The sequence below is a fragment of the Pseudonaja textilis genome, chromosome 3 (assembly GCF_049901715.1).
Source record: "Pseudonaja textilis isolate UNSWEBS1 chromosome 3, rPseTex1.2, whole genome shotgun sequence".
Lineage (NCBI taxonomy): Eukaryota > Metazoa > Chordata > Lepidosauria > Squamata > Elapidae > Pseudonaja > Pseudonaja textilis.
The window spans coordinates 111,499,318-111,516,448 of NC_141992.1; the positions used below are offsets into that span (position 1 = coordinate 111,499,318).

Here is a 17,131-nt window from a genome sequence, read left to right on the forward strand (position 1 = left end):
GGGTATATGGGTTCTCTAACAATCCTCTCCTGATTGTAAGGACCAGACAGGCCACTGTGGAAAGAAGTAATATATAATACTATATAATAAATAACTGTGTTGAGAGAAAGCTCACTTTACAGTACAGTATTTACCAAATTTCAGTTTCTTTAGATTTCATTTGCAATAACTTTGATGCCCACCACACAAGATAGAGAAGATGAGAATTGCAGCCCAACATTTATGGGGTTAAATTAGTGAAAATTGCTGCAGAAGGCCACTAATATCTTATGTTCTGGTATCTCTATTTTGTTGGTTTCATTACATTTGACAGAGAATAGATGGAAGAGGGATAAATAAGTTTTCTAGTTGTAGAGTAAGAGAATTCTCGTGGCAATGTTTTTCCTTTTCTTCTTTCTAATTTCCCATCATATTTAAACATTTTATTGCTTTTATTTGAAAATCTTATAAACAAAAACAGTGGGTGGTTAGATAAAGGGATATGATAAAAGATGGTACTTTTTCCCTTTCTTCTTTCCCACTAGGTCTCAAAAAAAGATGTGAAGTTTCCTTGCTTTGATGCAAAGTCTTTCCTATTTATGGAATATATTCTGCAGATTCTTTAGTAAATTATTTTAGTTGTTGTTGTTAGGTAATTCTGTTTACATCATAGCATCAGAGCAACAAGGAGGTCACAGATCACCTCAGCTTTAGCATATTAATTATATTAACGTGGTTTATTCTAATTTTTTTCTTTTGCTTTCTCCAGGAAATATTATTGTCTATGGGAATACAATTGATGTGTACACCACCATAGAATCCCTTTTATCATTGGGAATTAGTGGCTATTGTATACACCTTGTACACCCTCCCTCGAATTCTAATATTACTTCTCTCAATAACAACGCAATAGAAAGAGCTATCAAGAAAGCACTGTCCAGGTCTGGTGTAACTGAACACCATGATAGTCTATTGGCTCAGTGGAATGATGGCAATTACCCAGACCCAATCACATGTGCATCTTTCACAACAAATACAAAGCCATTTCAGTTGCAATGTTCTGTAAGTATGTACCTTTGCTGCATTTGATATATATATATATATAAATTGAACATAAATTGAATTCTACAATTCTGCTTTTGGATCTTGCCAGGCTGAAACCTAGTTTGAACCTCAGGCACGAATCATATTCTAATCTGACTATCCTATGTTTTAGGTTTTAAGCATAACTGTATTGATTTGCTCAATCTTACAGAATAAGCTAGTTTTGTCTTATAGAACAAAATTATACTTTGGCGTTTGGGAGAAATCTGAAAAAAGTATTCTATCTTTCCTACATACACTTTCCAATAATTTTGTGCAGATGATGTATACCAAACCCAATTTTTAAAAAACCTAGCAGATTATTTCATCCTCCACCCACAAAGTCCTGTTGCATTGTTTTATCATGGTAAGAGGGTGAGCAAACAAGAATACATATTTTCAACACATCACTCAAGGGGTAAATGTCATCCCAGTCATCTGGATAAAATAAGCAGTCTCTATATAGGACAGCAGCAATATAGGAAGATGGCAGCAGCAGACGATCAATTTATTAACAATAGCAAGGGCATTATTTCATACCACGCAGGAATAGGCAATGTTAAACCACTCCTGTGTTTTACTAAGAAAACTATATGGATGGAAAATATAGCATGATTTATGTGCTGGGTTATGAGCTGAGAGACAGCTGAGGACATGTCAGAGTCAGGGTGGCATATAAATTTAATAAATAAATAAATATCCAAAATAGCTTAAATAATATTCACTACTTACAAGAACTTTTACTAGTTTACTTTTTTATTGTCATTGCACCTCATACAACGAAATCAAACACCATCTTCAGGGCACATCATGACCATAACCATGAAAATAAACACAAACACACATCCTTCACCCTTCACACATTGAACTGAAAACCCCGGACACCACACCAACACTGCACTATACAGCAGAATTCAAAAGAGTTGCTGCCCTGGGATAGAAGCTGTTTTTCAGCCTATTTGTCCTTGTTTTTATTATCCTGCACCATCTGCCAGATGGTAATAGTTCAAAAAAAAAGTTGCCCAGGATGAGATGGATCTTTGAGAATGTTTTGAACGTTCTTAATGCAGCGGGAGCTATAAAGCTCTTCCAAAGACAGGGGAGGGCAACCAATGATCTTCTGGGCAATGACATTAACCCTCTGGAGTGCTTTCCTATCTGCCACTGTGCAATTGGCAAACCATACAGAGGTGCAGTAAGTTTAGATACTCTCTATGGTACAGTATTAGAAGGTCACCAGCAGTTTTTCATTCAGTTGCTGTTTTCTGAGAAGTCTCAGCTAGTATAATCTCTGCTGGGTCCCTTTGACCAGGGCTGCAATGTGGGCACCCCAGGTCAGGTCCTCTTTTAGGGTGACACTCAGAAACTTAAAACTGGCCACTTGTTCCACTCAGTTTCCATTGATAAGCAAGGACTGGATGTGTGACCTGTTCCTTCTATAATCCACTATAAGATCCTTGGTCTTATTGGTGTTGAAGACCAAGTTATTGTCTCCACACCACGAAAGCAACCAGTCCACCTCATCTCGGTAGGCAGACTCAGCCCCCCGTGGAGATGAGTCCCACCACTGTTGTATCACCTGCAAATTTAGCAATAGTATTACTAGCGTGAGTGGGAATGCAGTCATGCACATAAAGAGTATAGAGTAAGGGATTCAACATGCAACCTTGTGGTGTACCAGTGTTAAGAATAAGGGCTGAAGAGGTATGATTATCTAATCTGACCCTCTGTGAGTGGCCAGACAGGAAATCCATAATCCAAAGGGAGATTGAATTAGAAAGCCCAAGGTCCAGAAGTTTAGACACTAATCTATGTGGAAGAATTGTGTTAAACGCAGAACTAAAATCCAGAAAAAGCATCCTCACATAGCTCCCCCGATGTTCTAGATGAGTCAGAGCAGCGTGAAGAGTGATGGCTATAGCGTCCTCTGTAGATCTAGTTTTTCTGTATGCAAACTGGTGTTTATCAAATGTATGCAGAAGACCAGAAAAGATGTGTCGGCAGACCAATTTCTCAAAGCACTTCATTGATGATAGGAGTAAGTGCCACTCGTCTGTAATTGCTGAGGTTATTGATAGGGAACTTCTTTCAGAACAATGGTGGAAGCCTTCAAACAAGATGGAATAGTGGACTGGGATAAAGACCGATTGAAGATCCTGGTAAAGATTCCAGCCAACTGATCAGCACAGTCTTTAAGCACTCGGCCAGCGATATCGTCAGAACTGGCAGCCTCTCTAGGGTCCACAGCCCTCAGAATGCTCCCCACCTCCTGTTCCTCCACAGTGAGGAGGCTACAATTGGCTTATGGTTGTACAAGAAAATGAAATAATATCTATATTATGGTTGTAACCAGGCTGGACAGCTAGGAAATAATAGACAGAAAAATATGGCAAGCAGTAGAATCAGGATGAGTGTTGGTTCTAACCAAATTATGCCAGCAAATCCAGACAGTGGGAAATAAATTGGAAGAAATTCACATCTCAGCACCAAATAAAGAAGGGTTAAGAGACTATGCCAGCTATCATACCTACCCCTAAATTCACATACTAGCAAACTCTATTTGGAAAGGAAGATGCCAAATGTTCTTTTTTTTTTTAAGAAAAAATAGCATTTTTAAATACAATAAAAACTATAAAAATGGGAAAAAAGATAAAAAAGAGAAGACCCTGCTTTCTATCAAGTAGTTTCCATCCTATTCTTTTTCCTTCCTCTTTTTTTCTCATACTTTGTAATTCCCTTCCCCTTTCTTTTTAACCCTTTTTATTCCCCCAATCCCTAAATCATCAATATTTCCTACTTTCTACAGAAAGTCCATAAAAGATTTTTAGTCTTTCAAAAAAACAGTATCATTTTTTTTTTCATGGCAGCAAAATAATCCTTAGGTTCACCCAACAGGAAAATAGAGGTGCCAGATGTGCAATCTGGTTTTTAGAAAAGGCTGAGGAACTGATGCATATTGGATAATTAAGAAAACCAAAGATTAGGCAAAATAAATGAATACATACTACCCATTAATTATAGAAAGGCCTTCAGTCATATCAATCATGTCAAATTGTGGAATATGCTTGGAAAAATGGGAATCCCAGAACATTTCATTGTCTTCATGTGAAACCTATATGCAGATCAGGGAGCCATAGCATAGACAGGACAGGACAAAACTGACTGGCATTATGTTGGCAAATGAATAAGATAAAGCTGTAAAATATAGACATACATTGATTGATTCAGTCAGTCAGTCAGTCAGTCAACCTATATGTGAAGTATATACAAAAGAAAGCTGAACTGGAAGAAAATGAGCATGGTTTTAAAACTGGACAAAGAAACATCATGGATATACTGAAGAGGCAGATAGCTCAACTGATAGCTATCTAACTAGATAGATGATCATCTGTCTGGTAATTAGAATCAACAGTACAGAAGCCAGCAGTCAAGAAATATACTGCAAACTAGTGCTTGGTTGAGCAGCCATTAAGGCCATGGAAAATATATTCAGCATGTGTCTATACCTACAAAGATCAAATTATGCAGATAATGGGTTTCTCTGTTTTCTGCTTTATAGAGGTAACTGTTTGAAGAAGCAGGATAGAAAGATTATTGCTTCTTTTGAACTTTGGTGTTTTGATAGCCAGATAAATAAATAAATAGATTATCAAATAAATCAACCCTGAAGCACAATGTCCAGCCTCAACTTATTATAGTTTGGATACATTATGCAAAAGCCTTGTTTTCTGAAGTAGTCTGTAGTGCTGGGAAAGGTGGAAGGAAAGAAAAGAGGATGCTCAGCAACAATGGGTGCAATATTGAAAGATCTGAAAGACCAGCTTCGGGACAGGTCCTCCTAAAAAAATCTATTTTGCAGTGCAAAATATACACATGTTATAGGAAGATTAAATTAGAAAAGTAAAAATTCATGAAATTGATCAATATGGCAAGGGTACTGGAAATCTAAGAAAATAAGCAATAAGGAACAATATATTCTATAGATTCAATGTGCCCAAACTCATTGGGATATAAGAATTCTGGAAAAGAATGTTCTACCTTTCAGAGCTCCAAGATGCCCATGATAAGCTTCAGAGATTATTAAATAGAGATTTTAGAAAAGATGTCTTTTTAAAAAAAGAATCTGGCTTGCTCATAGCCAAAGAAAAGCCGGTAGAAAGGAGAGAGTCTTAATAAAGCTAATTTTGCTGATAGGATCAGAATCTATCCTTCACTGATAAAAGAACTAAGCTCATTGGGAAACATGTTAATCCTATCCAGAGGATATTTATACCCAGAACTCTAAACTATTTTCACCAAATAGGATTGGAGTACCACTTCATCTTTTTTTGCATCTTCTTACATTTTTTCTTATATCCTTTTTTCCATTTGATAAATTGGGTTTTCCATTTGATAAATTGGGAGGTTAATCTACTATTTCTATATCAAGACATACTTTTCCTGCAATATCTATACTTTCTTCAATGTCTTTTTTTCTTAAACTCCATTTTTGACACTATCAAAAATGGCTCATCTCACATTCAAAACCTGCCATCACCCTTGCATCCTTCAGTAATCATTCATAATTAAACAATAAAATCAGTTGGGTTCTTAGCTTTATATTGATTCTTTTTCCATGTGTACATATGAATAAACATATTGAAATAACATACTGCAACAGTCGTAAGTGTGAAAAACGGTCATAAGTCACTTTTTCAATGGTCACTCCACACAAGCAAAGTACCAGCAAAGGAGGGGGGAAAAAACTCCAGAGAAGTTCCTGAGACAGGAAGTCTGGTCCTGCCAAGAATGTAATAAGGATTAACAGAGAGGCAGTTTCCGTAAGCAATACCAGAACGTTTCCTTCCTGCCTTCCTAACAGGATTAGGCCAGTAATTTCTTCTAACAACCAGTTCTCCAAACTGCTTAGAATGTTAACCAGTTCTAGTGAATAGGTGCGAAGTGGTAGAATCCCATCCCTGCATATAATGTATCTATGATAAAATTGCATGATAAATTACATGTAGTCCTTGCTTAGCAATTGTCCTGTTTAACAACTGTTTGAAGTTACAGCGGATCCTCACACTTACAAACATCTCAGTGTTCCCATGGTGTCATAATTGACATTTGGGCACTTCGTAATTGGCAGGCATTTACAACCATCCTGGTATCCTACAGTCAAATGATTATAATTTGCAGTTTAAACCCTGCTTTCTATAAGCAGAATCAATGTAGGAACCAACAATAAAATCGGAAGTAGTGATCATGTGATGTCTTGCTTAAGAACTGAGGCAGAAGCAAAGTCACAAGTCCATCGTGGTCACATGATGTCTTAACAACAGCATTGCTTAGTGATGGAGCTGCTAGTCCAATTATGGTACAGGTAGTCCTCAACTTAAAATAGTTCATTTAGTGGCTGTTTGAAGTTACAATGACACTAAAAAAGTGAGTTATGACCATTTTTCACACTGTTGCAGAATCCCCATGGTCATGTGATCAAAATTCAGATACTTGGCATCCAATTCATATTTATGATGTTTGCTGTGTCCTGGGTACATGTTGCGATCATGTGCAAAGTCAGTTGGGAAGCCAGATACACTTATTGTGTGTTACTAAACATTTGTGGAAGAAAGATTGTAAAATGGGACAACTTAAAAATGTGTCACTTGCCAACAAAAATTTTGGGGTCAATTGTGGTCGTAAATTGCAGACCACCTGTACTTGTATTTGTTTTTTCATTTGAACCAACAACCTAGCTGACACCATGTCATACTTTCTGAAATATATTTTAACCTTCTCATTTGTAATTACACATATACCTTCTCTTCCATAAATATATTCATCAGCTCCGCTCCACAAGATTATATTGCTTATCTATTACATCTTTCACAACTAAACTTTTTTCTTCAATTTCCATTTATTACTTCCTGCTGTTAATTATTTACTCTTTACGTCACAATCTTCCATTGTCATGGTTGTCATCAGCTCATCTTGACCTTTTCCATGGGTTTGGTAGTTGAGGCTTTCATTAATTGATGGAAGAAATAGTCTAGTTACTAGTCTTAATTATACCAACGCTCCACACAATATACAGCACTTTGCTAATGGAAAATTCACTAACGGTAAGTTTAGTATATTTTGTCTAGTATGCTGCAAATGCATCCAAAGCCCTGCTTTATCCCATGCAAGCAATATACTTTGTTTATGATCTACCTACTGGAAAGTGCCTGCATTATACTGATATAGGGAGGATACCTATCTGCTTTGAACATGAAACATTCTAAAAACTAAACTTAATTATTTAATTAAGAACTTATCTATGAGTGACTAGAAAGTTACTAAACTATTCTTTACTTTATTTCTTTCAATTTGTTTTAGGCATTCTTTAACTTTACCAAAAGAAGAGTGGATTATGAGACTTTCAAAGCAGTTAACGATGCATGCCTTGTCTATGATGGGAGGCTCGTGATTGATACCAACTTCCATACTAATGATGTGAGCATCAGGGCTGCAGGTCCTTTAACCAAATTTTCCAATATATACTATGCTAATGAATGGACACACAGCAATTTCAACTCAAAAGAGGTTGGTTTTCAGCTTGCTGCAACCATGCTGAATCTTTTTGATCCAACTCTAGAGCCCATTTTTGAACCTCCAGAAGATTTAGATAGACTAATTCCTATGTACAAGGGATGCAAAATTCAAGGTGAGCCAAATACATCTGTTTTTAATAATCTTGCATTTCTATAAATTTCACCCTGATATATCAAAAATATTTTGAAGTAAAAAAATCAATTCATGATATATCAAATTCAAAAAGATAACATTATTACTCAAAATAATTATTTTTCCTGTTCTGTTTGCTGATTTATTTGAGTATTTATAATAACAATGCTCTGGGACTTTAGAATTTAAAGAGACAGGTACCTGCCATATAACCACCCAAACTTAATAATAATTGTTTTAAAAAAAGATGAAATCTACAGTGTATGTGGCAGTACCTGGAGACAGCAGAAGAGAACTAGAGAAGAAAACAAAATACAATGGTCTACAAATAGAAATAGAACAATTATGGCAAAAGAAAGCAAAGATAGTACCAATAGTAATAGGTGCCTTGGATGCAAACCCAAAGTAACTGGAACCTCACTTGAAAACCATCAGCACTGACAAAATCACTATCAGTCAATTGCAAAAGCTTTTACTTGAAACAGCTTACATCCTTGCAATTATAACTTCAACACCATCAAAAATCAACACCTGCCTAACCCAGGACCTTGGGAAGGACTTGATAGGTGGATAAAAATGCCAAATACAGTCTGAACATCTCACTGACTGCATGATGAACCATTGTAATTTATGAATCTTGTATGTCTTGCAATGACTGGGCCACTCATAACAAAGAAAATACAATGAAATCAAGGGAACATAAAAGATTGCAAATATGATGAAATGAGAGGTTCCTTCCTTGCCAAAGGCCTGAGCGCTACCCCATCCAAGAAGGAAATATCTCCATAACTGGAAATAGCCAGTCACTTGGCACAAATCTCCATAACATCCAGGTACTCAGGTTTTGATAGCCTCAATATAATTGAGCAACCTTCTGCATCTTCCACAGCTATGTGGTCTCACAAATTGGATCTTTTCCAAACTCTGTGTGACCTGAAGAAGCCTCAGGGATCTTGGGATATTTTCAGGACTTCCCAAAAGTTTATTGAGTTAGTAAGAGCCGCCCTCCTCGGTTTCTCCCTCAATGACATAGAGTTCTGCCCTGACTAGCTCTTTGGTCATGAAAGCCAGCCAAACACCCCAAAAACACCATGTAGAAGACATCTTCCACACCAACTCCTCTTCAGCAAATTCCTCGGGAACTCTAGGAGGTTTACAAATATTAAAATAACAATGAAATAAAATTACACTGTAAACCTTCAGTAAATAAACTGCAACAAAAATAGGAAACACATATAGAAACAGGAAAATATTTACCTGCTTCCAGAAGTCATTGAGTTTGAGGGCCATTCTCAGGGGGTCAGCTGTTTCACAGGAGGGGAGCTGCCACTAAACCCTGATATCTGATCTCTTCTACCATGCTGCACCTCCTGGTAGAGGGGACCATTAGAACACATTTTCTGGCTGGCTTAAACAGGTAGAGATTACTTAGAAAAGGTGCTAAAAGCCTCCGGGCACTAGGAACTGAATGGTTCAGTGCAATTTAAAAGGTAATCTTTTTCTGGCTGGAGCCAAGACACTCTAGGCTAAGGCCAAGTAGCCACCAGCTTAGAGGAGCCAAATTTTAAGGGTTGCCAAAATTGAAAAGACTTCCAAAAAACACAGTAAAGGGGTAGTAACAGTGCATTATGTGAACCAAAGTGGTTAATATAATTGAAGGATTAAATATAATTTCACAGTGCAAGTTAATTGAAAATGTCAAAGAAAAAATGTCCATGGCAAAAAATAATAAGTATAATGCTCAAAAACTTGAACGATAACAAAAAGAAATGAGAATGTCTTTTTTCAAATCCTAACAAAATTGGAAGATGAGCCAAACAATTGGGTTACCAGAATATGACTGCCTCAGGTGCCAGAAAGTTGGCCCTGGTTTTGGCCATATTCCAAATTCAACAGAAGTCTGAGCAAAAAAAACCCTATTTTTTATTCAATCTAAAATACAATTAACTTGATTCTTACCAATGTTTTTAATAAATGTTCTCATTTTATCATAGGAAGCAAGTTTTGGAGGCTCAGAGAGGGACAACACTTAGAGTTTTAGGGTCTGCAAGCAGCCCAGAAAGGCTCACCAAAACTTTGCCATCTATTTTGTTGAACTCTTGCAGACACAATTTCCTCTCTTCCTCCTTCCACTTCTTTTCTCTTCAAATAGAAACCAGAGAAAATGATTTCAAATAAGTGATAACAGTTGCACTAGAACTTGTAAAAAAAGTTATTTTTTTAAAAAAATATTTTTCCTCAGAAAGAAATGCTATACGTGTCAAGTATTTAATATTCAGTAGTCCCGGAAATAAATGTTAAATATTTGTTTTGGTAAGACTGGCAGACTAAACATTTTGGCTTCCAAAGAGATAAAGATATAACAAATTAGTTGTTAAATAGAACAAAATCATTTAAAAATCATAACCAGTCCCAGTTGCCTGATAAATTTGTTTCCTCGCTTCATCATATACTCATATTTTCCAGATAATATATTTGCATGGCATCTCCTATGGAAAAAGATACCAAGCATGAAGCAGGTCTGAGAATCCAGTAATCCCTTTTCATTATTAAAAAGATCTTGAATGTTCATCCAGTATTCTGATCCTCTCAGCTGTGATGTTTACAGAAAACAGAATTTACCTTTTGCATTTCTTGAAAAGATAATGATTGAAGTTAGAACTTCAATCCAGCATGTAACCACCACAGTGTATGCCCGTGATGGCAAACCTATGGCATGCATGCTGGAAGTGGATGCCGAGCCACTTCTGCTAGCAGCAAGAGGTCGCCTGGAAGAGCCCCACTGTGCATGTGTGCGCACCGCCCGGCCACCAGCTGATTGCCAGGTATCTGGCACACATGCGCAGGGGGCGGTGGGGAGACACACACGCATGAACAGAGATGCGGGTGGTGCATAGGTGTCCTCGTGTACATGGGGGATCATGTACGCATGCGCAGAGGTGTGCGACATGCATGGGGGTCACACATGCATGTGCAGGGGTCATGGGGCCCATACACATTGCCTTCTGGGTGCTGGCACATGAGCAGATGCGCACAAGTGCCTGCACAATTAGCCACCACTAGTGTATGCCATCAATTAAATTGCAACAAAAATTCATCTATTCTTCCAGTCATCATGGATTGGTTTTAAAAAATAAAGTACTTTGAAGGCCTAATGATTAACAAATTTACTGATTTCATATAATGTATATGTCTTGATAACATTCTTTTTCACAGGTGGCATTCTACCTGGAAAATATAATTATGTGCATATTTTTAAACCTGGGATTCCTGCTCGCTTGGATGTACAAGAATCACAACCTGATTACGTAAGTACTCCCTAAGTAATAAATAGTTGAGGTTTGAATTATAAGTATCTTGAGAATATTTTTTTCTTTTCTAGGAAACTTATGGACATATAATAAGCCTCCTATATGAATCAGACAAATTCGTCAAAATGCAACATGAGGTGTAATAGCATTCTGACTGTCACAAAATCATTACAGTGCTTTCATTCCTCTAGTATATTAATTAAATGCAAAGATTGCCTCCTTTTTTGCTAACAATATTAACAAGAGCCTTAAAGCAAACACACACACATGTATATGGTATGTTCTTCATTGCCTTTTTTATGCATCACATATCAGTGGTGGAATTCAGGCAGTTTGGGCTGGTTCAGGATAACCAGATGTTAATTTTACATTCAGTTCAGCGAACCAGTAGTTCCAAAGACCAGCTGGCCCTGCCCTCCCTGCCCCGCCCCTCCTAGGAGTCCCCATGTGCCTGATTCTGGCTCCTAGGTAAGTGCAGGGAAGCTTGCTAGCCCAAAACGGGACACGGGGGAGGTAGCATGCCCCCCCATGCCCCATTTTGGCTTTCCTGAGGCTCCAGGGAGGCTTATTATGCCCAAAACTGGGCACTTGGCGGGGGGGTGCGAAGAAGGAAAGAAAGAGAAAGGAAAAGGGAGGAAAGGGAGAAAGAAATGGAGGGAAGGGAGAAAGAAAGAGAGAAAGAAAGAAAAAGAAAGAGAGGGGGGGAGGGAGGGAGGGAATGGAGAAAGAAACAAAGAGGGAGAGAAGGGAGAAAGAGGGATGGGAAGGGAAAGTGAATGAGATATGGATGGATGGATGGATTGATGGACGGATGGATAGAGGGAGGGAGGGAGAGAAAAAGGAGAGAAAGGAAGGATCACAAACCCTGGCACTAGACACAGCTTCAGAGGATGCTTTGAAACAGCACAGCAGTCCAGGGCTAGAAGGGACTTTGGAGGTCATCTAGTCCAACCCCCTGTTCATAGAGCATTGATAAAGTAAGTTTCTCTCTTTTGACCCACCTAGTCACATTACCACCTAGCCACATCCACCCAGTCACATGATCACCTAGCCACACCCACCAAGCCACACCGGCAGAACCGGTTGTTAAAAAAAATTGAATCCTACCCCTGATCACTATTAAATATATAAGTACCAACCAGTTCTGCTTAGAAGACTTCAACTGCCTCAAAGTCTTTTCCTGTAAAGAAATTGATATAACATTTAAATTGATATAACATTTACATATTGCTGCTAATAATAATGTCTTTGTGATATATCTAGAAATCCTGTTGCAAGGCATTGATATAAAGTATTTTTGTAGTAACCAAGCTATCTCCCAATCTTCCTTGTTTTCTTCCTGGAGTGAGTAGATTGATATGTGAACTAACTTTGCCTGTTGTCCCAACGTTTTTCTCGATTTATTATAGGGGATGGCAATCATAACAGGAGATGCAGTAAAGGGAACTTACTTCAGAATACATGTCAACCAATACAGCAAAATAGAAACCATTACTTGCTTTTCAAAGAAACCTATTCCTGTTTCCAACTACATATGTTTATTTGGGCAACATGAACGTCTTCTTAATAATCTTTGTTCTCGCTGGAGGGAGGGGCTGATCTCAAATCTCTATAGGTAAGATAAAGTTTTATTTTGCTTTTGAAATCTATTATAATGCAGGTATTTGGGGCAGATTTCACTTTTGAAGAAGCATCTGTCATAGGCAACATCAGAAATGGGTACTTGTTCCTGAAAGCTAAACAGAGAGCTTGTTGGAGCTTAGTGACTTTACTAATCTGCATATTTGAATATACTACTGTATAAGCTACTATCAGAAACCTTGATTAAAAAGAGGGGGATACACATTTTTCAAAGAGAGAAATTAATTAAAATGTGGCTTATAATGTACTACAAAACTATTGTTGTAGGAGACTTGCCTGTTCACTGTGCTGCTTAAGGCCTGTCCAAAAATATTAATATGCCGTAGAAGCTAATGTTTTGCTTTGCTGACAGACAGTTCTTGATTTTTTAAAAAATTAAAGTAATATGTAAAGAAAAGAGGGTGGGGGCAGAGATTTTTGTTTTAGTAGTATATTGCTGGTTGTAGGCAGCACATTGCCTGTTGTTGGCTTTTAAAAATAGTTGCTTGATTGCCTTTCATAGTAGACGCTTGGATGAGAGAATAATGTGTGCGTATTTTTTTCTTTATTTTGGAATGCCGAAGGGTTAGTAGGACTATTATGTCCAAGTTTTTTCTTCCTTCTCTGTTTGAACTAAGAGATGTTTCCAGACTCAGTGGCTTGATGTCCATCTTGAGGAAAGGCATCCAGCAGCCTCAATCGACATATACTTGAAGTTTTTTAATTCATGAATGTCAGCATACTACCAAGCAAAAATATATGAATCTTCAGTTGACATAGTGATTAAATCTCTTTTTTGACATATTAGTGGATGGATCGGAATAGTGTGACACTTTTGCAGTTAAAGCCCTGTGTCCTTTTTACATATGCCACATATGCAACAAATGTTAAAAGGGAGATCAGGGATCATTGTTTAAATCATGCAACACCCTCTTGAAGTTTTGACCCTACAGAATTTGCCCTGATGATAAAGACTATTTCTTCAAGGAGTCTTGAGTAGTGTATTTTAGCAATAATGTAAATTAGGGAACATGCATGCAAACTGATTTTGATTCCTAGAACCCTAGCAGAAATTCTCTTTATTGCTCCACTTTAGAGCATAAAGAAAAGCTAACACTTCCTTTGAACAAACCGTTAAGTCTTAATGTTTCCAACTCACTTTGAAAAGTGGCTTTATCATTTGCATATGTACCTAAGAATCTTGACTATTTTTTTGCCGTACATCAAATGGTTAGTATCTACATAAATTATCAGAGTATATAATCAGAGGAACATAAAAAATGAGAAAGTGACCTGCATAAAGGTATACAGTAAGAGGGAAACAAATGCATTTTATCCCGATGTTGAAAAAAATGTGTGTGTGTTTTTTTTAAATGCTAACATTGGAAAATGGGACACTAACAATTCTCCACTAAATGCTCATTTTTTTGTTTTTGTTTTAATTTATATTTGATTGTTCTAAGACAGATTCATGCAGTTCCACATCGTCTGTCAAATGAAGAAAGACTTGTATATTAAATCACAAATGCTAAATCATAAATTATGCATTTTGTTTTATAGCAATACTTTTTTCAGAATTCATATAATGTAAAATGGCATCCCTTGTTCTACTGAATTAAAGAATAAATCATGCAGATTTTCATATTGTTTATTTATGTGAAAATCTTGGAGTTTTAATTATTTTTGTTCTTAGATTAGAGTCTGATTCTAGATTATAATTTTAAAACACAATGGATGGTTACCACATTTCTACTAATATATTGAGTTAGGAGTTAGAAAATGCTCAGGAAAGGGTAACAAAGGAACACTTTGAGAACATGTCCTTAGAGGACAGTCCCTTGGATAGTGAAATGGGCAATGTCTAACTTTGGTAAATAAATACAGCCCAGAGTAAATATAAAAGATGCATAATATCAGTATACATAAAAAGATTCTACAGGAAAGATAGTTAGAAACTATTTTCCACAGAAACTAGAACAGATTGGATATAAATTGTAACTACCTAGATTTCCTAGGTACTGACAGAGGTTGTGGGTTCTCCATTTCTAAAGTTAGATGTGTATTTTTTTAAAGTTGGACAGCCACTTCTCAAGGATTGTTAAACTGGTTTTCCAGAATATTGCAGAGGGTTGGATTACATTATTTTTGTAATTCCAGAATTCTGTAATTCAGACAATACCTAAACCAAAACTATATTATGGCTTCACATAATATATTTGACCCCAGAATGTCAAGATACTGAAGGAAATTGTAGCAAGTATAATACATCTTCCAAAATTTATTATAGATATATCCTAATGCCATCTGTGCCAGTACTAAGAACTCTTTAGCATTTTAATAGTTAATTACTTTCCATTCAAAATGGAGGACCCCGTATTTTTCTTCCAAGATTTTAAAATGTAACTATAGCATTTAAGGACAAAATATAGGAATAGACATTTTTGTATTATTTTACAGTCTTGCAATAAAGAGCACATTTAATATAGTATTATACTACATGTAAAGGTACAGTGGACAGACCAAGTGATCCATGTCTACTTGGGCTTAAAATTCAATATCTCTGATATTTATCCTACATTATCTAACAAATAAACAATAAACAAATATAATTAGTTAATAATATAGTCCATTTTAAGTACACCATTATTGCATTTTTCTAAGTTCTTCACTCCAAGGCTAAAGTACGCTTAAAAAAATCCTTTTATAACTGGATTAGTTTCCCCCAGCATGGTAGCCAATGCCAAGAATGAACTCAGTGAAACAGCTGTCACTTGGGAATTAATTCGCCTCTTTGTGACATGCAAATTATCTTTTAAATTAGAGGCCATATCTAGCCATGAATTGTATTCATCAGGTTCAAAGTTTAAACCCTTTGGTGATGAATTTTGTGAATGCAGAATTGTGTTTCAAAATTAGTTAAATTTAGAAGTGATCTACAAGAATAATAAATCCCGCCATAAATCTGACAATACTGGTTCTTCTACAAGCTCATCTTTTATATTCTAGCTGAGTTAATCCCTACTCTCTGTAACTGGAGCTTCAGATGCAGCACTTTTTTCAATTAATAAACTGGCTTTTGTCAGGCAAGATCTTACAGCTATTCTGTTTTCTTGAAAGTGACTAGTTTTTCCATTGTTTCTCACTGAACTGAAAAAATTAGGACACAACATTTTTAAAAGTAGATTTTGGTTAGCATCCCACTATTAAAATAATTATTTGGAACTGTAAGCTTCTGCTAAATACTCTCTTATAAATTATAACATTATCATTTTAGCTCCTTGTTAAGGTGGGAGAAGCCCGTTTGTTGGGAATGCATACAAATAACATGTCAGGTAAAATTTGACATGCTGGATTTCTTCTTCTGTGATTTCGAATGTGATTTCAATGTGCTGGAATCAGTTCTGAGTTTTAACAAGATATTTTTCCAACATGAAAAACTCTAGCTGCAAATCTACAAAAATATGTACATTTTGAATTTTAAGAAAATCATTTTCTTAAAAATCAACCCAGTAGAACCGAGAAGAAGCCAAAGATGCTTTCCTTTCTAATAATTATTACAGAATCTTTTCAAGTATATTTTATGAACATTTTGTGATAATCAGATTTTCCTGCAGTGATTCAAGTCCCAAGAAATTGTAAAAAAAATATATTAAATGGTCAAAATCTTCCAAAATCAGCAAACCTTGCAACTTCCTTGTTATCTTACCTCTGAGATCTTGCTTGATCTTAGGTATGATGAAATCACACATATAAAATTTGATATTGCTTGAACTTTGATGAGAGTTTGGCTCTCAAACGATTTGTAAGTCCCAGAAACCTCATAGTGTTTGATGTTCTAAGAAAAAATTATCAAATTATTTTAGTTAATTATTATTTTTATCCAGCTTTGATCTCACATAATGCCTTGATGATTCTGTAGAACAGAACAGAAAGTCACAGCCAACAAGAGACAATATCAATTAGAAACCAAATATAACTGATATAACTAAAGGACAATCACCTTATACTAAGGTCTTGAAGAAGAACATTAAAAAAAATTGTTTCTAAACTTCACAAGGATGGGAGCCATACAAACCTTTTGAGTGATAGTTTCAGAAAATAGATGCCGCAACATTAGATGCCATTGTTTAATATATAGGATTCTGAGTTCATCCATTCTGCTTGATTGTACCAAATGGGCAGAGGCAGTTTGAATTAAGGGATCACTCAGACAGCCAGGTCCTGTGTCATGAAGGGTTTTAAATTTGATAGCTAGCATTGAGAATTGCATCTAATAACCTGTGCAGCTCAGTTTTTAAAATTGATTTTTTAAATTTAACTTTCACATTTTACAAAAATCTTCTTAGAAGCTTCATAGGCAAGATGGTACCCAGTTGGGTTTTGTATTGTTTGACTTTATGACATTTGCTGCAACCCTATATTGAAAAATATGC

General features: G+C 36.3%; 1 protein-coding gene across 2 annotated transcripts in view; it reads left to right on the forward strand.

Annotated features, from left to right (window-relative positions):
- Positions 1-17,131, forward strand: part of CFAP61 (cilia and flagella associated protein 61) — a 127,212-nt gene that overhangs the window by 77,671 nt on the left and 32,410 nt on the right. For both annotated transcript variants that reach the window (XM_087930638.1, XM_087930637.1), the window contains exons 22-25: positions 749-1,041; positions 7,420-7,747; positions 10,984-11,075; positions 12,488-12,693. In XM_087930638.1, coding sequence (XP_087786764.1) covers positions 749-1,041; positions 7,420-7,747; positions 10,984-11,075; positions 12,488-12,693 — 919 coding nt within the window. The remainder of the gene's footprint in view (positions 1-748; positions 1,042-7,419; positions 7,748-10,983; positions 11,076-12,487; positions 12,694-17,131) is intronic.